At 71.2% G+C, this 19,390-nt stretch overlaps 1 protein-coding gene across 1 annotated transcript; it reads right to left on the bottom strand.

The window, feature by feature from the left end:
* Nucleotides 1–338: 338 nt before the first annotated feature.
* On the bottom strand, nt 339–4,029 carry SPON2 (spondin 2). Its single transcript, XM_072738034.1, has 6 exons — nt 3,298–4,029; nt 2,745–2,970; nt 1,887–2,110; nt 1,621–1,812; nt 1,245–1,419; nt 339–674 (listed from the first exon to the last, which is right to left on the bottom strand). Exons 1-6 carry the CDS (start codon nt 4,012–4,014, stop codon nt 490–492), a joined length of 1,719 nt encoding a protein of 572 aa, XP_072594135.1. The 5' UTR covers nt 4,015–4,029; the 3' UTR covers nt 339–489.
* Nucleotides 4,030–19,390: the final 15,361 nt, after the last annotated feature.

Here is a 19,390-nt window from a genome sequence, read left to right as displayed (position 1 = left end):
AGCTGCGGGGGGGGGGCCGCTGGGCTCCGGGGGGTGCCCCCTCCTCCGGCCGCGCCCTGCCCAGCGCCCTCGCAGGCAACGCGACACGAGGGCCCCGAGCTCAGGAATCGGCCTTTATTCCAGTACGGGGGGCGGCAGGCGGCGGGCGGCGGGCGTCCGCCCCTCTCCGCGCCCCGGGGTGGGGTCTGGGCCGAGGGGCGGGCGGGGCTCTGGGCTGTGGGCGAGCGCCCGGGCGCAGGTCCGAGGGGCGTCAGGCCCCCGCCCGGGGCTCTCCGCAGGCGGCCCCGGGGCACCGCGCCAGGCGTCCGTGCGCGCCGGCTCCGAGGCTGGGCCGAGCCCGGGGAGAGCAGCCGGACACGCGCCCCGCGGGGAAGCTTCTGGAAGGAGGCGCCGCCGGCGAGGCCCCGCCCCGCAGCCACGGAGCAGCCGCGGAGCAGCCGCGGAGCAGCCACGGAGCAGCCGCGGAGCGCGGGCCGGCCGAGGCGGGCGTCAGACGCAGTTGTCGGGGACGCAGTCGGCGTCCTCCTGCAGCGGCGGGCACGCGGCGCCGTGGTTGGCGGGTTGCACGCGGACGTAGCGCGTCCTGCTCCTGGCGCCCAGCCGCCCGCACGGCCCCCCGCACAGCCCCCAGGACGACCACAGCGACACCTCGCAGTCCAGCGGCGTCTCGGGGCCTGGCAGGCGGGCACGGCCGTCAGCAGGCTCGGCCGCGAGGCCCTCCGGGCGGGCGGGGCGCATCTCGGGCCCCGCCCCCGCCCCCGCCCCCGCCCCCAGAGGCCCCGTGTCCTGCGCCACGCTCGGCGCCCGCGGGACCGCGTCTCGTGCCGAGCGCGTGGAGCCCCTGGACAAACGGCCCGGCCCCGCGTGCGGCCGCCACCAGCCCCCACCCCCACCCCCGGCTGCGCCGTCACACCAGCCCCCTCCGGGGCAGTTTCTGGACCCCGAGGGTCATTCTGTCCCCGCGTGGTGGCCACTCGCCCTTGAGGATTACCCTAAGGGTGACGTAAGGGCCTCCCGCGTGCGGGGCAGTCCGCAGCCGCCCTGTCTCGGTCCCCGTGGGACCCGCGAACCTGAGTGGTGTCTGCCCCCGCGCAGCCAGCGGGACGCCAGGGCCTCCCAGGAATCCGCGCGGGCCCCAGGCTCCCGGGAGTCGGGCCAGGCTCCCGCAGGTCCTCCCGGAGGTGCTCCCGCAGGTGCTCCCCCTACGTGCTCCCGCAGGTGCCCCCCGCAGGGCCCGGGCTCACCTGAGAGGCTGTCCAGGATCTCATTGCCCCCGCCCACGGGGCCCGGGGCGGGCAGGACGAAGGTCCTGGGGTGCTGCCGGAGCCGCACCAGGGTCACTCTGGCGATGGGGGGCAGGGATTTCAGCCGGGGGTAGTAGAAGGAGTTTGCCGGGTGGCTGGGAGAGGAGGAGGTTATCTGCGGGGAGAGCGGGGTGTCGGCACAGCCAGAGCGGGTGCTCGTGCGGGGGGGCCACCTCCCCCCCACCCCCGCCCTCCCCCCTCCCCCCCACCCCCGCCCTCCCCCCCCCACCGCGGACCCGCCGGCACCGGCTTCTGTGCGGCGGGGAACGGGCCGGGCGCCACCTGCTGGACGGTCCGGAGCCGGCAGGGCGCTCACCTCGGTCACCGTGTCCTGCGGGATGGTGGCGAAGTTGGGGGACGAGAAGGTAAAGCCGCTGTCCGTGCCAGCGTCGTAGGGGTACAGGTCCACGGCCACCTGCTCCCTCCAGCGGTCCCCGTCACACAGGTCCAGGCTGTCCACGCCCACGAACCAGTCTGGGCTGGGGACGATGCGGACCACGAAGGACACCTGGGGGGGGGGGGCAGTGCTCAGCAGGTGGCGGCGGCCACCACGCCGCCCCCCCCCCGCCCGCCTTGGCTCACCAGTGAGTGCCGGGAGTGGGCCTCGAGCTCCGCCGACGTCTGGCCGGTGCCGCTGGCCACCGCGGGCGCCGAGAACACCTCGTGCACGCTCTGCAGCTTCTCCGCCGCCGCCTCCATCTCCCGCATCAGGGCCCAGGCCTCGCCGCGCTCCGCGAAGTCCCGCAGCCCGTCGCTGACGTACTGGTTCTTCCTCCACAAGCTGTAGTCGGAGCTGTGTGCTGCCCCTGGGGGTGCGGGGGTGAGCGGCCGCCGGCACCCGCCCTCCCCTGGGTCACCAGCGTGCAAGACCCCCACTGCACCCCCACACCCTAGGGCATGGCCCGAGGACAGCCGCCCTGCTCCCCCACTCCCTGCGCCCTCCCCAGGGTCACCAGCATCCACCCCCGCACCCTAGGGCATGACCCGAGGACAGCCGCCCTGCTCCCCCCACTCCCTGCGCCCCTCAGGGTCACCAGCATCCAAGACCCCCACTGCACCCCCGCACCCTAGGGCACGACCCGAGGACAGCCGCCCTGCTCCCCCCACTCCCTGCGCCCTCCCCAGGGTCACCAGCATCCACCCCTGCACCCCAGGGCATGGCCCGAGGACAGCTGCCCTGCTCCCCCCACTCCCTGCGCCCCTCAGGGTCACCAGCATCCAAGACCCCCACTGCACCCCCGCACCCTAGGGCACGACCCGAGGACAGCCGCCCTGCCCCCCCACTCCCTGTACCCTCCCCAGGGTCACCAGCATCCACCCCCCCAGCACCCCCGCACCCCAGGGCATTGCCCGCGCCCAGCAGGAGGTGCCCGCAGGTATTTGTGGCGCTGAGGTAGCTCAGGAGAGTGTCCCCCTGCAGGGCGAGCAGCGGGGGCTTACCCAGGAGGGAGGACCACTGCGCGGGCGGCCGGAACAGGGGGTACTGCTTGGGGAAGGCCGTCTGGCTCCACTTGCCCGTGAAGGTGATGCTGTACCGGGCCAGGGGCCGGGCGGTGCACTCGGACTCTGCCCCCCGCGGCCGCCCGGCGGCGGAGCCCAGCGCGGTCAGGAGCAGCGCCCACAGGGCCCTGCCGCGGGCGGTGGCCTGCCCCGGGGCTCCCATGACCTGCGATCGCGGAGAGAACACCAGCAGCTGGCCCCGCGGTCCGGAGCGCCGCCCCTCCGCACCCCGCACCCCTGCTCCCTTCTCACCCCCCCCCCCCCCCCCGCGGCCCAGCGGAGCCCCATCCCGGAAAGCAAAGCCGGGTCAGGCTCGGGCTGGATTCCAAGCCCCTCGGGGATTTGGAGCCCGCGTGGCCTCGTGTGGGAGCCGTGCCCGGGCGCACCCCGGGGCCGCAGCTCGGCGCTGCCCTCGGTCCGGGAGCCTGCGGGGGGGCGGGTGCCCGGCGCGAGCGCAGGCCTCCCCCCTCGGTGCCGGGCCGGGCGCACTCACCGAGCAGCGGCGGCGGGAGGGCGCAGCACGGCCGGCCACGGCCCGGGGCGCACGGACGGGCGGCCGCGGAGAGCGCGGCGGGGAGGCAGGGCGGGGGCTCCCGGGGCTGCGCTCCGGCTCCGGCTCCGGCTCCGGCGCGGCCGAGCAGATGCGTCTCCCGTCTCCGGCGCTGAGGTCACGCTCCTCCCTCGGGCGCCTGCCGCTTGCCGCACCCCTTCCTTTGTCTTCCCTCCGCGTCCCCGCCCTCGGGCTCCCCCGGCCCCCCCGCGGCGCGCCCGTCCGCCCGGTGTCTGCCTGGAGGTGGTGGCCCCGCGGTCGGGGGGAGGCGGGAGGGCCGGGAGCGCCGGGGCCGCCCCGCCACGGTGGGCCCCGAGGGCCGCGTTGCTGCCCGGACGTGGGTCCCGCTCGCTCGGCCCGTGGGCGACACGCCCGGTCGTGGGGCTCCTGGGCAGGCCCGGCTGTCGGCCTCGCGGCCCCGGGGCGCAGGAGCCGCCGTCCACGCGGGGCCAGGGCGTCCCGGGGCAGCGGGGAGCCGCAGGCCCTTGGGCACAGGCGGCCGCGGGGGGCAGCGCCCGCAGGAGGAGGCCGGGCTGGCGGCGGCCCTCGCTGCGCCGTCGGGAAGCCGCTTCCAGAACCGGTCGGCGGGGAGCGGAGCGGCCCGAGGCGCCGAGGCCTCAGCTGAGCCGGGAGCCTGGGAGTTCTGGCCGCGCCTGACATTCCAGCGGCGGCCACGGGTAAACAGAATCGCGGCACAGAAGGCAAACAAATGACCTAAGCCGCATCTCAGGGAGACCAGGCCGCACGCAGGTCCTAGGTCGGGGCTTCCAGACTCCGCTGCGGGGACCCCCGCTGCTCCAAGGCCTCAGGAGCCCCAAGGGCTTGCCCCGTGAGGGTTAGAGCCGCCCAAGCCCCCCTGGGCTGAAACCGCACCAGAAAGGCTCAGAGCGCAGCAAGTCGCTCGCGAATGAAAACGCGTCAACGTAAACAGCGCAACGTTTCACGGAAACCAGCTACATTTTTCAAAAAGAAAACCTGCGCGACAGCGGCCTGGTTCCACGGCCCCGCCCGGCGGTCTGCCCACCTGCGCCCGCGCTTGCTGAGGGCGCCCCGCAGCACCGGCCGGGCACCTGCGCCCGCTCTCCCTGGCCCGTGGTGGCCCCTTTCCGCGGCCACAAAGCAGGAGGTGGGCCCGGGGCCGCGTCCAGGTGGCGCACAGTCTGGTGGCGGCGGTGGTGGCCTCAGGCTTGCCCATTTTATGGGGGTCTCCTGTCCCGGCAGCCCCACACCCACGTGGAAAGCCCCTGGACTCCAGGGTGCCCGGGGCGACGGGCTGCCAGGGGAGCCTAGGCCCGGTGGGGGGGCTCCTGGGAGGCCTCCGCCTCCTTCGGTGCAGGCACCCCCCAGGGCATGGCCGAGGGCACTCGACAGGTGCAGAGGTGGGGACAGGGCCCCGTGGCCAGGAGGGAGTCAGCTCGGCTGCAGACCCCCTGCCCCCCACTCTTGCCCTGGAAACCAGGGCTCCAGGTCTTGCCACCTCCGCTTTCAGAAGTGCGTTTCCGTAGACAGAGCGTCCCATTTGGGCAGCGCCCCTCGCCCGCCCACGGGAGCCATCCGAGCACTAGCCCTGGGTGAGAACCCCAGGCGCTCTGGGCGGGGGCCAGGGGCGCCCCCAGGCAGCCGAGGGGCTGCGCAGGCAGGATAGTTCACGCGGGGTGCTAGCTTGGTTCCGAATTCCCGGGTCCCTCCAGGTCGCTTCTTGCCCAGTCAGTTCTCGAGGCTCAGGTTGTGGCTGCCACTCAGGCCTCCGCACCCCCACCTCCCTGCATCCCCTCCCTGTCTGCACCCCCCTTCCTATACCCCCTCCCTGTCTGCACCCCACCTTCCTGCACCCCCTCCCTCCCTGCACCCCACCTCCCTGCATCCCCTCCCTGTCTGCACCCCCCTCCCTATACCCCCTCCCTGTCTGCACCCCACCTTCCTGCACCCCCTCCCTCCCTGCACCCCACCTCCCTGCATCCCCACCTCCCTGTCTGCACCCCACATCACTGCACCCCCACCTCCCTGCACCCGCTCCCTGCCTGTACGCCCACCTCCCTGGACCCCCTCCCTGTCTGTACCCCTACCTCCTCCCTGTACCCCCACTTCCCCATCTGCACCCCACCTCCCTGCATCCTCTCCCTGTCTGCACCCCCACCTCCCTTTGCACCCCATTTCCCCATCTGCACCCCACCTCCCTGCACTCCCTCCCTGCACCCCCATCCTCCCTGTCTGCACCCCTGTGCCCTCTGTAGACCCCCCAGTGCCCCAGTACAGAGCACTGCTGTCTACACCCTCAGCCCTTTCGGGACCCCCCACTGTGAATGGCTGCAGCAAGCACCCCGTGTCCCAATGCCACCCCGTGTGCCCACTCCAGCTCACGTTGGTGGGGAGTGCAGGGTGGCCGAGGGTGGCCAAGGGTGGCCGTGGGTGGCTGCGGCAGCTGTGCCGTCCTTTCCACCTGGTGTGGGGGTGGGTTTTGTGGGCTCACCCGGCCGAGGGCTGCGTGGGTCCCCGGAGGCCCGTCGGGGGTGTGGGGGGGCTCCACGTCCTCACCCCCTGCCCGTGGGCGGCAGCCCGTGCTCCCCGCCCAGGGTGCGCCCGAGGGTGCCGGGCCGCAGCTCCACTGGAACAAGGGCTCTTTCAGGGCCTCCGCAGGCGCGGGCGTGGCGCTGGGGTGGCCGCGGGCGCACAGGCCCACTTTGTCTGCTCCCCTGGCTGCCCAGCCCACGGTCGCCACGGCCAGGCCGCCGCCAGACGTCGGCTCGGCACACACGCCCCTCCCCGTCGGCCTCAGGGGCATCTCGGGCGGTGGCCCCGCAGCCGGGTGGCGCCCCGCCTTGTCAGGCGCTGTTTTCAGTCAAGCCGCACAGGGAAGCTCTAACGTAGCCTCTAGCCTCGTAGCCTCGGGGGCTGTCCCCGCCGGGTGTGGCCCGCGAGCTTCCAGCGTGACTTCAGGCCCAGCTGCTGGCCCCACCCGCGTCCCTCACCCTCGCAGGCCCCGCTGCTGCGTGGGGCCTCGATGGCCTGCAGGGCCTGGGTCCTGGTGTGGCTTTGCGGCCCGCCACGACCCCCCCAGGGCAGGGGCCAGTGGGCCAGCCTCCCCGCGCCAGCCACACGCCCAGGTCCCCTCTCCCCAGGAGGCCGCAGGGCGGAGCTGCGGGGCAGGACCTTGGGGCCCTAAGGTCGACCTCCGCTGGGGGCCGCGGCCTCCGTGCACCTGGGGTGGCAGGGGGCTCCCCTGAGAAGCTGCCCTCGAGGGCGGCGACCAAGCGGCAGAAGCGGCAGCGGGCCCTTCCCAGCGCCCTGGAAACGCACCCACGGTCTCCCGTGTCTTGCTGTGACCCGGAAAATGAGCGGAACCATGGTGAGGACAGCGAGCCACAGGGTGTGTGTGTTGACGGCGTTGGACATTTTTAAGGGCGCAGCTCAGGGGTGAGACCCGTGGCATTGCTGCATGGTCGTCCGGGCCACCTGCCAGACGCACCCACGCTGCGGGTCTGAACCACAGTGCCCGTTCGTGCCCCTCCCAGCCCGGCGCCCCTGTGGGTCTCTAAGTCCCTCGCACAGGATCTGTCCCGGGGCTGGCGCAGCATCCCTGGGGCTCACCACGCGGAAGGCGGGGGCAGGACGTCGTCCCATCCCAGGCTAAGGCCACGCTGCACATGCGCACCGTCCACGGACACCCGGTGGCTTTGCCCTCGAGCCGTCAGTCCTGCTGCTGTGAACACGGGTGTGCAGACATCCCTTTGAGCACCCGCATTGCCATCTTTGGGGTTGTCCACCCACGCCTGGCGGCTCTGCACCTGATATTTCAAGGAGCCTCCACCTTGTTGTCCACGGCGGCTGCGCGAGGGGGGCACCGGGACCCACTTCCCCTGTGTCTTCGCCCGCTGTGGGGAGTGGCCTGAGCTGTCCCCGCACCTCGCCCTGTCCTAGCCTGGGGATGAGCAGCCCGTGCCCCCGGGGCCAACCACCTGCCCATCAGCCCGGGATGGGCCCTTTCCTAACAGCGTTCCTATGAGGTGTGGGGTGGTTTCCGGGAAGATCCCACCGGTGACCCTCTGCACTTGCCTGAGGCAGAGCTGACCCAAGGGACGAGCCTTGGCCCTGGGTGACAGCTGGAAACTCCAGGTGCTTCGAAGTTGCGGTCGCCGAGGCGGTGGTAACAGTGGGCGCACCTGCCAGAACCCAGAAGCTGGAAGGGAAGTGCACAGGCAGGGACAGCCACCTAGCCCGGGGCCTAGAGGGCCCCAACCCGCGGGGGCGCTCGTGCGGGAGGGGGAGGCCCAGGGTCTGCACCGCGGGGCGCCCCTCGGCCGCATCTGGGTGGAGCGCGGTTGCAGAACTGCCACATCGGATTATTTTAATTGTCCAGCTTCCAGCAGACAGTAGGCCGCGTGCGACGACGCTTGCAAGCGGCCCGGAGGACCCCGCAGGCGGCAGGAAGGGAGCCCCAGGGGGGCAGGACCAGGGACCGCCCGGCCCAGTCCACGCCCGCGTGCAGGGGGCCCCCGGGAGCCTCCCGGACCCGCGGCTGAGGGGGAGGGGGCAGCAGGGATTGCGGGGAGGGGCCCCCAGGGGAGGGCCAGAGCTCCGGGTGGGGGTCCCCGGGCCTCGCCTGCAGGCAGAGCGGGGTGGGCAGTGCGGCCCCTGTGACCGCGGGACCCAAGGGCCTCAGGACACAGAGGCAAGGCCCCTGAGAGCCGCGGGGGGGCATTGGGCTCTGCAGCAGCCGCGGGGGGCGGCCCCCAGTGCGGGGGGGGCGGGGGGTCCCCAGTGCGGGGGGCGGGGGGGCGGGGGGGGCGGGGCGGCCCCCAGTGCCGGCCTTGCTGGGAGCCGGGGCTGGGCCCGGCGCCGAGCGTGACCTGTCTGCGGCCTGCGCGTCACCTGCGTGTCCTGCGTGTCCTGTGCCGCCCGCGTGGCCGTGCATGGCCTGTGCGTGACCTGCGCTCCTCCCAGCGCGGTGGCCGGTTCCCGGGGGGCTGCGTGGAGGCGGTTCCGGCCCCGGGGCCGCGGGGAGGGGAGGGACCCCGCATCCCAAGGGCGGTGGCTGCGGGAGCTAGGAGGCCCGGTCCTGGCCCCGGGTCAGGGAGCCGCGCGGCCCGTGGACGTGCCACCCGGTGGGGCGGGTGAGGCCCGGCGGCCCGCGTCGCCCCGGGGCGCGCACACGCGCACGCGCACGCACAGACACACACGCACACACACGCGCACGCACAGGCACACGCGCACGCACAGGCACACGCACACACACGCACACACGCGCACACACACGCACAGACACACACGGACGCACAGGCACACGCGCACGCACAGACACGCACAGGCACACGCGCACGCACAGACACACACGCACACACACGCGCACGCACAGGCACACGCACACACACGCACACACGCGCACACACACGCACAGACACACACGCACGCACAGGCACACGCGCACGCGCACGCACAGACACGCACACACAGGCACACGCGCACGCACAGACACGCACAGGCACACGCGCACGCGCACGGACACGCACACGCGCACGCACCAGGGGCCTCCTCTCCCAGGACCCCGGCGGGCTCCGAAGGCCGCAGGGACTGTCGGGGCGGCGGGAGCCCCCAGCCCCACGGGGCGACTCGGGGCGTGGATCGGGGCGCACGGGGAGGCGCTGGGGGAGCCGCCCGGCACAGCCCCCGCCCCGGCCCTGGGCCTCGCACCACAGGGGTCCCCTTCCCGGCCCCCAGGCTCCCAGGGGCCAGCGGAGCCCAGCGCGGGGGGGGGGGGGGGGTGCAGGCTTCTCAGCGGGCCCCTCCCTGGCTCCCCGCGGCCCGACCCTGGGCGGCCACACCCCGGGCCTCAGTTTCTCCGCCCGCGGGGCTCACGCTGACGTCACCCGCCCCGTGACCCGCGGGCGGCCCGGCGGGAGCCCCGGCCAGGCTCTGAGTCAGGGGCGCCGCGGCCAGGCTGCCGCCCCCCGCCGCGCCTCCCCCTCCCTCACCCAGCGGCGGCCGGGGCACCCCCAGGGCCGAGGGTGTCGGGTGGGGGCGCAGGGGTGCCCTCGGGTCGGCGGCCGGGGAGCCCCGCAGCGGGAGCAGCCCAGGCCCAGGCCGCGCAGCGCTTCCCCGCAGGCTCTGCTCCCCCCGCGCAGGGAGCCCCCCGCCCCCCGCCCCCCTGCGGGGCCGCCCCGCCCGGAAACTGTGAGCCGCGGCCTGGCCTGGCTCGGCCTCCCCGTGACCTACTTTCCCCCGCGCGGTGCACATGTGGGTCAGCGCTTGCTCGCGGCCGCGGCCGGGCCCAGACCCAGTGGCAGGGAGGCCCGGGCGGGGGTGTCGGGGCGGGGGGGGGGGCAGCCCCTCCTCCCGCACCCCCCTCACCCCCGCCTCCCCGCGCTCAGCACAGGGGCTGCAGGTGCGGGCCGCCCACCTCTGCGTCCTCACTCCTTCCCTCCCGGGTCTGGGTGTCCCGCGGGAGCCGGGCTGGCCTGTCGCTAAGGGAGGACCCCACTGCCCTGGGTCGGCGTCTCCCCTGCAGGCGGCCGCACTGAGCCCCCTGGGCCCGTGGGCGCCCCACAGACCGCGCCGAGCCAGGCCGACCTGGGGGGCCCTCGCCCACCAGCACCCAGAGCCCACTGCCTCAGCCCCCCAGGTGCCTGCACCACTGCCTGGAGCCTGCTGCACCCGGCCTGTGGGAGCCCTGGTCCTCCACCGTCTTCCGGGGGCTCCGCTCATGAGGTCGTGCACCCCGGATTTGAGAGGGCACCCGTGTTTGTGCACGTGCAGGCCCTGCTTCGGGGCCCTCCTATTCAGATCCTGGAAAGCCCACCTGGAGGTGAGGTGGGGGATGGGCAGGGGGAGGCCAGGATACCCTGTGGGTGCTGGGAGGGGGGAGATGGGGAGGGGGAGGCCAGCACACCCTGCGGGTGCTGGGGTGGGGGGAGACGGGTCAGCAGGAGGCCAGGAGGCCCCGCAGGTGCCGCCGTACCCACACTGCACTTCCTGAGGCGTCTGCTCCCCACCTGCTGGGGCTCCCAGAGGAGATGCTAAAAGCACGGGAAGCCTTGTTGTCGACGATTTGAAAACAGGACCAAAGCCTGAAAGAGGGGACAAGGGCCTGTGGTCTGAGGGCACCGGTCACGAGCCAGTGTCCCACGTTTCCATGTCTGCGGATCCTCTTTCCTGGAGCTGGGCTGGGCAGGACTCCCATGGGAGGAGGTGTCCCCAGGGGCTAGGCCAGGGGTCATGCCTTTGTCAACACTACAAAGGCCGGGACGATGTGTCCCTGAGGCCCATCCCTGCGGGGCGACCCCCGGCCAGGCACAGGCCCGCAAACTGCATCCCTAGACGTCCCAGCCCCGACCGCCGCCTGACGTGAGCAAGGCCATACCCCGGGGGTTCTCCGCAGGCAACCCTGTCCTGTCTCCCTTCTCCCTTCCCTTGGGGGTCCCACCCCGTGGGGGAGGGGTTGGCCATCCGAGCACCTGATGCCCTAGACCTCATGGCCACCGTCCCTGGTCAGGCCCCGGGGAGTGGGAGGTGGTGCGTGTCCCGGCCAGCCCTGGGGTCAGCTCTCCGGGGGCAGGGGCAGCCCCTGGGTTTAGCGGGGCCTGGCACGGAGTGGGCCAGGGGAGGCGGCCGGCTGTCCACGCCGTGTGGAGGGTGATCTGACTTGGGGTCCTGTGGAAGACAGCAGGTGGGCGGAGCTCCTGGCGCCCCTGCCCTTGGGAGGCCCCCTCTCCGGCTGCCCCACTCGCCTCCATCCAGGAGGCCCTCTGGTACCCAGCACGGGAAGGAGGCCGCGCTCTGCGGTCACAGAGGCCAGGGAGGTCACTTCACCTCGGGGGCCCCGTCTCCGCCCCCCCCCCCCCCCCCCGCTGTTACCCTGCGAAAGCAGCCAGGGGCAAACGTGCACGCATGTGGGGGCTGTGTTCCATCATTGACCGAGACCTCAGGAGGCCTTGAGGGCACAACGGAGGGTCAGAGGCCTCGGGTCGCCGTCGCCCACGCTGTTCACTGGAGCCTCTGTCTGTCCTTCCCCGCGCCCTTCCCCGTACCCTCACAAACCCGTGAACCCCTGAAGCCTTGTGGGTGGGTGGGGCGCCTGGGTGGGGAGCGTTAGCGCACTTGCCGCCAGAAAGAGCCTGTTGCTTCAAGACAGGAAGCCTCAGCAAGGCCTGGAGTTCTCGTCGGCCGTGTTGGAAGCCGAGGACAGCGCGATGTCATCCACGGGTCACGGAGAGAGGGACCCGCCCGGCATCTTCCGCTAGCCCAGAGCCAGTCATGGGAGCACGGACGCGTTAGTGCGGTGTCACCCGTATGCCCCGTTCGAGGGGATCACCAGAAACTGACCGGAACACTGGGCGCGAGTCAGGACAGGGGACAAGATCGACGTCGCGGTAGCGCTGAGGCGACGGGAGCTTGAGCACAGGGTCGGCGCGCAGCGATCCGTGTCCGTGCTGGGAGTGACGGGGATGAGAGTCGTCAACCTCTACGGACCGCCCAACGTGGGAAGTGAACACAGAAAGCCGCCGCGAGAGGCAACCCAGGGACTGAGGGATGCAGACGCAGGAGCTCTCGCTGGGTCTCCTCGTTGTGAGGTCTCGTGCAACAGCGGCGCGCACGGACGCGGAGGGAACTCCGGCCCCTTCCCCACGGCCGTGGCAGTACGTGCTTGCACGCGGGGGCAACCTTGGTGAGAGACAAAGCAGACCAGTGGCAAAGGGCCTGGTGCAGTCCAAGGGAATTTGAAATAAACGAAAAAGTCACACACATTTCAACGACTCGGAAACCAGAAACACGTCCCGAGGTAGCCCTCAGATAAGACAGGAAATTGAGTCTGAACACGCGAGGTCTCCGGAAAGCATGAAAATGTAAACACGTCCCAGCACAGCCCGGAGGCTCGACTGAGCACCGCTCAGACGCTCAGAGGAAGGAGAGAGGGCGGGGGATTTCGTGCCCGTCTTAGGGAACTAGAATGGCAGCAGCCACATACGTCTTACAAAGCAGGAAGGGAATTGTGAAAAGAAAAACCAGAGATTAGGTGGAATACAAGTAAAAAGGAGAGATGCCGGTGTCTTCCCGAATAGAAAATACAAAAGAGCCCCCGGTCTCGGTAGAGCCCTGAGGCCTCATTGAGGGTGACAGCCTCTGGGGAGGATTCGTGTGCGTTGAATTTTAGAGCTGGGGAGACGGCGGGAGATGCCGCAGCTCGAGCAGCGAATCTGGGGCAGCCGCGGGGACCCCACAGCCAGCAGGTACCTTACTGGGCAGTGCCAGTTACCAAAATAACCTAAAATAGCAGAAAACATGGACAGAGGAACACGAGACACTGGAAAGGTGATTAAAAATGAAGGAATGCAGGCAGTCGCCCGCAGCCGACTGCGCTGTAAGTCGGAGGAAGAGTCCGTCCTGTGTTGTTTTCACTTTTCCACGACATAAAAAGATGGAAAACTGTAATTCATCTCCTAAAACCAGCATAATTTAATAATACAAAAACCTCATGTAGCAAAAAGAAAAAAAAAAGGAGTACGGACAAATACCACTTATAAACAAAGATGAGAAAAAAAGTCTAAATAAAAGAAGAGCAAAAAGAATCCAGTAGAGCAGGTGCAGGATCACGCGCTGTGACCTCGGAGGTCGGGGCCAGGCTTCCGCGGAGCTCGGCGATGGAGTTCGAGGAGCTCGTTGCCAAAGCTGCACAGGAAACTCCTAGAACCGAGTCCGTGCGGAAGTTCAGCAAGCAGCGGCCGCGTCGGTGACCGGCCTGCAGGACGACCTGTCCCGGCGCCCGCTGCACGACCGACGGCGGAGCGCGGCGAACCCCCCTTGGCGGTGCGAGAGTGAATAGGAGAGGGAACAAAAGCTGCACACGCCCGGCCCAGACCGTCGCGCCTGGGAAACTCGGAACTGGCAGCCCGCGCCGGTGCCACTGGCGATCCCTGCCGCCGCCGTGCCTGTCACCGTTCTCCTGCAGGTTCCGGCCGACCTAGTAAGGAAATCAAGTGGCGCGAACGCTCGAAAATATGGACACGATCACTGGCACGAGTGGCAGGTGGGACCTCGGAGGCCGCGCCAGCCGGACCCTGAAACCCAGTAAGAAACTCCGATGCCGGGATCCCTGGGTGGCGCAGCGATTTGGCGCCTGCCTTTGGCCCAGGGCGCGATCCTGGAGTCCCGGGATCGAGTCCCGTGTCGGGCTCCCGGTGCATGGAGCCTGCTTCTCCCTCTGCCTGGGTCTCTGCCTCTCTCTCTCTGTGTGACTATCATAAATAAAAATAAACAAATTAAAAAAAAAAAGAAACTCCGATGCCAGTAAGCGCGGGGAAGCGGGCAGCCGGTCACTTCTCAGCAGCGAACACCTGCGAGGGCCGTGGGGTCCCCGGAGGGCCTTCGGGGCCACGGGAAGGCGCCGGCCGGCCCTGGGCCACCTTCTCCACGGCCGCCTTCCCGTTTGCACTATCGTGGTCCCCACGGGGCGGAGGACGAGCCCGTGAGCAGCAGGACTGTGAGGCCGTGGGTCGCCGCGGGCCCCTGGCTGGGCATGGGAAAGACCCCCGAGACGCGGCTCTAGCCCAGGCAGGGCACCCAGGGGGTCCCAGCTCTGCGGATGGGATGAAGCTGCCCTACCAGGGCCCCCCAAGGGTTCGTGCCCGGCTGCGAGGACCAGTCGGCTCGCAGGGAGCGGGTTCTGACCCCGACTCTGCCGTGGGAGGCGGCTGTGCTGTGGCGCGGCCTGTGCGGGTACCAAACCCCACCTGCGCCCCGAGGGGCGCCCCGGACTGGATCCCGGCAGGTGCAGGACGGTGGCCCCGCGGGCGAAGCGGGGCCCTGGGTGCTGAGGCGCCGTCGGGCAGCGCACACCCGCTGGGCACGGGGCGCCTGGGGGGTGGGGGGTGCAGGTCCTGGGCGGGGCCGCATCGGCCAGCTCCGCCGGGGCGAGAACTAGGGCCGCAGCTGCTCCCCATCAGGCAGCGCCCGCCACCTCTCGCCGCCGCCCCTGCTCCCCACGGGCTCCAGCTGCAGGCCTGCGGGGGCGGGGCTGGGCTCCAGCTGCGGCTAAGGGGGGGGTGGGCTCCCTGGGGGATGCAGCTGGGCCTGGCCGGGGACCACCGCCACCCCCCACCCCCGCGGCTTCCGGGAGCCCCTGCCAGGCATGCAGGGGCCAGAAGGTGGGGACGGCTCAGCGGCCTGAGTAGCCCTGTCCCTCCCTGGTCCTTGGTGTCGGGCTGGACCACCCTGTGCAGGCCACAGCCCCACGTCCCCGCCAGATGTGCTCCCTGCCCGAGGCCCTGGGGCTCCGTGCACAGCTGGGGGCTCCCGCATGAAGGGTTCCCCTGGAGCTGGGTTGCGCGGGGGCCCCAAGTCCCCCACTGCGTGGGCCCTGCCGAAGGCCTGGGCGGCCCCCTGGACGGGGCGGGTCCCCTGCGGGACAGAACGTCCTCAGGAGCCGCCCTGCAGACCCTATGGGCGGAGGGTCAGAGGGAACCGGGCGCTCCGGGGAAACGGCCCTCGGCTGCAGGGTCACCATTGGGGTGCACGGCGGGTCAGTGCAGGCGCCCCGGCTGCCGGCAAAGGACAGACAGGGAGGACACGGCTGTAGAGGGAGCATTTCTCTAAAACAAAGAAAAAAGCTTCATTGAGATACAACTCACATGACACAAAACTCACCTTCTAGAGGGTATCATCCAGGCGTTTTTACTCACGAGATTGTGCAACCGTCATGTGTATTTACTTCCAGAACATTCCATGGCTCTCAGAGGTCCCGTCTGCTGGCGGCCCCCCAGCCCCAGCCTCCGCGGCTCATGCGAGGGGAGTCATGCGATCCGAGCCTGTGTCTTTGCCTCTTGTGACTCGGCCAAACTCCCCTTGAGCTGATGCAGGTGTGGGGGCGGGGGGTGACTGTGCTTTGGCCACCCCGCAGGTGCCGCCTCCCCCGACTTGCCCCTCCCCGCCGGCAGGACGCTGACCTGCTCACCGCCCTTTGTCTCCGGGACTTGGAAAACCTCTAGTCCAGCCCTTGGCCTGATGGTGAAGGTGGACATGTCCCACTGCTGCCACGGCGCCCCCATGTCCTCGCCCCCCCAGGGGCCTGCACGCCTGTGACCTTGTGTCCCTCCCGCAGGGGCCTGCACCCCCGTGACCTCATCCCCCCCAGGGGCCTGCACGCCCGTGACCTCGTGCCCGACCTCCAGCCTGCTGGAAGGGGTGCGTGTGTTGGCCACACACCGTCCGTGGGCCGGAGACCCGGGAGGGTGGCCTGGCTCATCAGGTCCTCATGCACGGGGCCACGCCCTCTGGTGACCCCGCCCCGCCCCACCCCACGCGGCGCCCACTGGTTGCGCCTGAGGATGTTGCTTGGCCTCCTCACTGCTTGGTCGCTGCAGGCTTCCTTGTGGTCCGCAGTGGTCGCCGAGACACCTACTTGCCGAGACTTCCTTCGGCCCAGGCCGCGCGGGTCCCCGCGGTGTGACAGCAGGGACGCTCCAGCCCGCTGGCTGTGCACGGGAGGCAGGAGGCCGAGGCAGCCGGGGCGCAGGGACGCAGGTCACTCCGCCTTCGCTGTGGCATCGCCTCGGGTCACGGCTTGAATTTGAGCCGTGAACGTGCAGGTGGCCTCCCGGCCCCCGCGGCTGCCCGCTGCTTCTGGCAGTTTCTAGGCCGGCACGGTCACGGCAGTGGAGCTCCCGCCCCTGCAGACTGCCCGGGCCGCGCGTGGCTCCATGGTGGGCGCCCAGCCCCTTCCCGCGGCGCCCGCCCCCTGCGGCCCCTGGGAGTCACGGTCGGCGGGGGGCGCCCCTCGCGGGTGCCCTGGGCTGGGGTGTCCTGGGCTGGGGTGGGCCCGGCCCGCCTCCGGGGGCAGCAGGAGCCCAGTGCTCGGGGCTGCGCCTTCCCACCCAAGGCCGCGCCCCGCACCCCTGATCTGGCCTCGGGGCCCACGTGGGGCAGGGGCTCGGCGGGCCCGGACCCAGCGAGCCTCCTGGGGGCAGCCCTCCGGCCACCCTGCCCTCGGGGACAGCTGGCCCTGTGGGGGAGCCCGGGGGAGGGGCGGCGGGCCCTGCAGGGGGGCTCGGGCCCCCCAGGAAGCCAGTGCCCACGGGGGGGCCTCAGCCGGCCCGCACCTGCGTCCCCCGAGGCCTGGGGCCAGTGCAGGCAGCTGCCCCCCCCCACCACCCCCCAGTCCTCCCCGGCCCAACGGCTGGACCCAAGGACGGGTTTTTTCCTTTGCCTTTTCCAGGATCTTCCATTTGCTCAAACACTCACCACTTTTACTGGAAGCTTGGCCCCCGGCCCTGCGCGGCTTCTGCCAACGGGCCTCCCCTGCCGGCTCCCGGGCCCCAGGCAGCTGCGGGGGGGTGCGCCCCGGGGGGTGCCCCAGCAGACGGCGACCGCCCCCTGCGCCATGGAGCTCGTAGGACAGGGTGCGATGGAGGCCACGTCCCCCTGCAGGCCCCCTGCCCGTGCCCTCCCCCGTCCCCCCTGCCTTCCTGGACTCGGCAGGAGGGCAGCAGGGGCAGGACCAGCTCCCGGCAGGGCTCCCCTGAGCTGTGGCCCCGGGTGCGGGTTGGCCCGGGGCGGGTGAGGAGAGGGGGCTGGGGGGCAGCCTCCCCTGGGGCGGGGCCGCGAGGAACACACGGCCAGGAGGGGGAGCCGCCCCCTTCACGTGGGGGGCCCTGTGCACGTGGGCTTTCCGACGACACCCCGGAACAGCCAGCTGCGCCAAGACGGGTGGCGGGGGCCGGGCTGCCCGCGCCCCGGGAGACATAGCCCGGCGAGGGCCGTGGCCCCGGGGTGAAGGGGAGCACGAGCTGGCGCGGGGCGCTGGGCGCTGGGGGTGTGCACGCAGCAGTTACGCCAGCAGGCAGGAGAGTAGGCACAGCTCACGCTGTGGGTAAGCTGATTTCCTTAACATGTAAAGAACGCTTACAAATCAAGAAGACACCTGTCATAATTTCCCAAATAGGAAATAGAGTCTGAAACCGGCAGCTCATGGGACATGGAGACACGGGCCGAGCGCGAGGGGAGAAGCCAGGACAAGGGCCCTGGGGCGTCCGGGCCGCGGGCTGCATGGGAAGGCGCCGGGGCAGGGAGGGCGCGGGCCACGGAGGGCTCTCCCCGCCGCCGTCCTCAGCGCCTCGGGGATATTGCCGGGTGCTCGCACACCGGGGAGGCCCCTCCGGCTGCTCCGGGGTGGGCGCCCAGGGGTTGGGGTGCCGGTGGCCGGCTGGGCCGTGAGGCGGGGCTGCTGGGCGACCTCAGGTCCCCCCCACGTGCCGGCACCAGCCCTGCCGGGGGAACCCCGTGCTTTCCGGGGCGGCCCCGCTCTGGCCCTCTCCCAGGGTCTCCCTCACGTGTGTTTGCTGGAAAATCAATTCTGCAAACGCAGCTGAGAGCAGCTGGGGGGCAGCGGGTGCTCCGACGGGGGGAGTGTAGGAGGGGCGGGGGCGTGCCCAGGTCACTGGTAGCGGGCTGCCAGGCCGCCCGGCCTGGACCCCAGCAGGGTGGAGACGCCCCACACCCCCACGGGGGGGCTTCCTGTCGGGGTTCGGGCGTCGCAGCACGGGCTGGCCTCCCTGAGGACCCCGTGTCCGTCCTGTCCGTCCGCCCGTCTGCAGAGCCTCCCGCAGGCAGAGGCAGCACCAGCAGAGCCCGGCCCGCCCTCCGAAGGGTCCCGTCTGGCCACTTCCTAGTGCCCACGTCTCTAACCGACCCAGCCAGAGGGTTTGCAGGTTTCTGAAGAAAGCCTTCAGCAGACGGGCTTGCACAGACGGGCTGGGACCTGGAGAGGCCCCGGTCCCCGTGTCCCGGGACCCCCCAGGTGCCCCTCACCCCGTCCCTGCTCCCGGGGGACACGACCCCCCAGCTGTCCGGCGGTCCGTCCCCGCAGCAGCTGCACTGGCTTCGTAGGGCCGGTCACTCCACCTGCGAACAGGCTTCAGGAGGATTCTAGTCGGTGCTCTTTCCTTCAGGGACTCGGACTCCGCGTCGGCCCGTGAGCTGCGCTGGGAGGGCGCCCTCCGTCCCCCCCGTGCCCCCCCAGGCCCGCGGAACTAGTTCCGTCCCTAAGTATTTGCCGAGACTCCGCTGGGAACCACCTCCGTCTGGGACTCTGGAGGAAGCGCGTGTTCGAGGTCAGGTCCTAGAGCTGCTCAGCAGCCGCGCCTCCGTGGGTTTGGCCAAGTGGCTGTCCTCTCCGGGATTTCCGGCGTGTGACCTCGGGGCTGCCTCCCTGCGTCCGTCTGTCCGGCACACTTTGGTCCATTCTATTAATGTGTTCGAAGAGCCGACCGTGGCATGTGCGGCTCCTTCTGGGATTCGGCCCCATCTTCCATCTGTGACGTGGGCCCACCCGTCATGCAGCTGCCGGGGACACCTCTGGGGACATGGGCAGTGCTTCCTCCTCGGTTCCTGGTCCGTCGCCCCCACACATCCCTGCATGCCCCCGTTTTCCCCACCACGCAGGTCCCTCAGGAAAGAGGAATGAAGGCAAACGCCTGAAGACGGGCTGAGAACGTCCCAGAGCTGAGTGCAGACGCAAACCCCGCGCTCCGGACGCGTGTGGAGACCTGGGAGGACGGGCGCCAGTGGCAGGTGCTCAGCCGGGACCCCAGCCCTGCAGGACGGCGGCTCCCAACCCGTAGTCCTGTCCTGCAGACCCTGAGTGTGGCAACACCAAGGCGTGTCCCCAGGAGCCCCCTCAGCGGTCACCGTCCACCGTGCTTTCCCCGCAGAGCGGGCAGGGGGCGGGCCAGCTACGCCGTGGGCCGCGCGGGGCGGGCGTGCAACGGGCGTCCAGGGGACTGGGAACAGGACGCCCTGGTTTAGCCCTGGGTGGCTGCGAGGGAGGGACCGCTGTGAAGCCGGCGTCCCCGCAGCGTCCCGGAGCCCGCTCCTGCACAGGCCGCGGCACCTGCTCTGGTCGCGACCCCAGGCGGGCGGGGGGGGCGTGCACTGGTCCCCGCAAACAGCGCGGCTCCCGCCCGCACCCACACGGCCTGCCGCCTCCGGCCCCCCCGCTCCAGCCCCCGAGGCCACCAGGGCCAGGACGGAGACCCACCGGGGGCCGCGAAGC

Source organism: Vulpes vulpes, chromosome 14, assembly GCF_048418805.1.
Source record: "Vulpes vulpes isolate BD-2025 chromosome 14, VulVul3, whole genome shotgun sequence".
Taxonomy (NCBI): Eukaryota; Metazoa; Chordata; class Mammalia; order Carnivora; family Canidae; genus Vulpes; species Vulpes vulpes.
The sequence above is the reverse complement of the archived record's forward strand: the minus strand, read 5'-3'. Positions and strand labels throughout refer to the sequence as shown.

Excerpts from the sequence above, each read along its gene's own strand:
- SPON2 (XM_072738034.1), bottom strand. The coding sequence starts at position 4,014 with ATGTCAGGCGCGGCCAGAACTCCCAGGCTCCCGGCTCAGCTGAGGCCT. Across the intron at positions 2,971-3,297 it reads CCTCCCGCCGCCGCTGCTCG|GTCATGGGAGCCCCGGGGCA; the intron begins GTGAGTGCGCCC and ends CCGCGATCGCAG. Across the intron at positions 2,111-2,744 it reads GCAGTGGTCCTCCCTCCTGG|GGGCAGCACACAGCTCCGAC; the intron begins GTAAGCCCCCGC and ends CCGCACCCCCAG.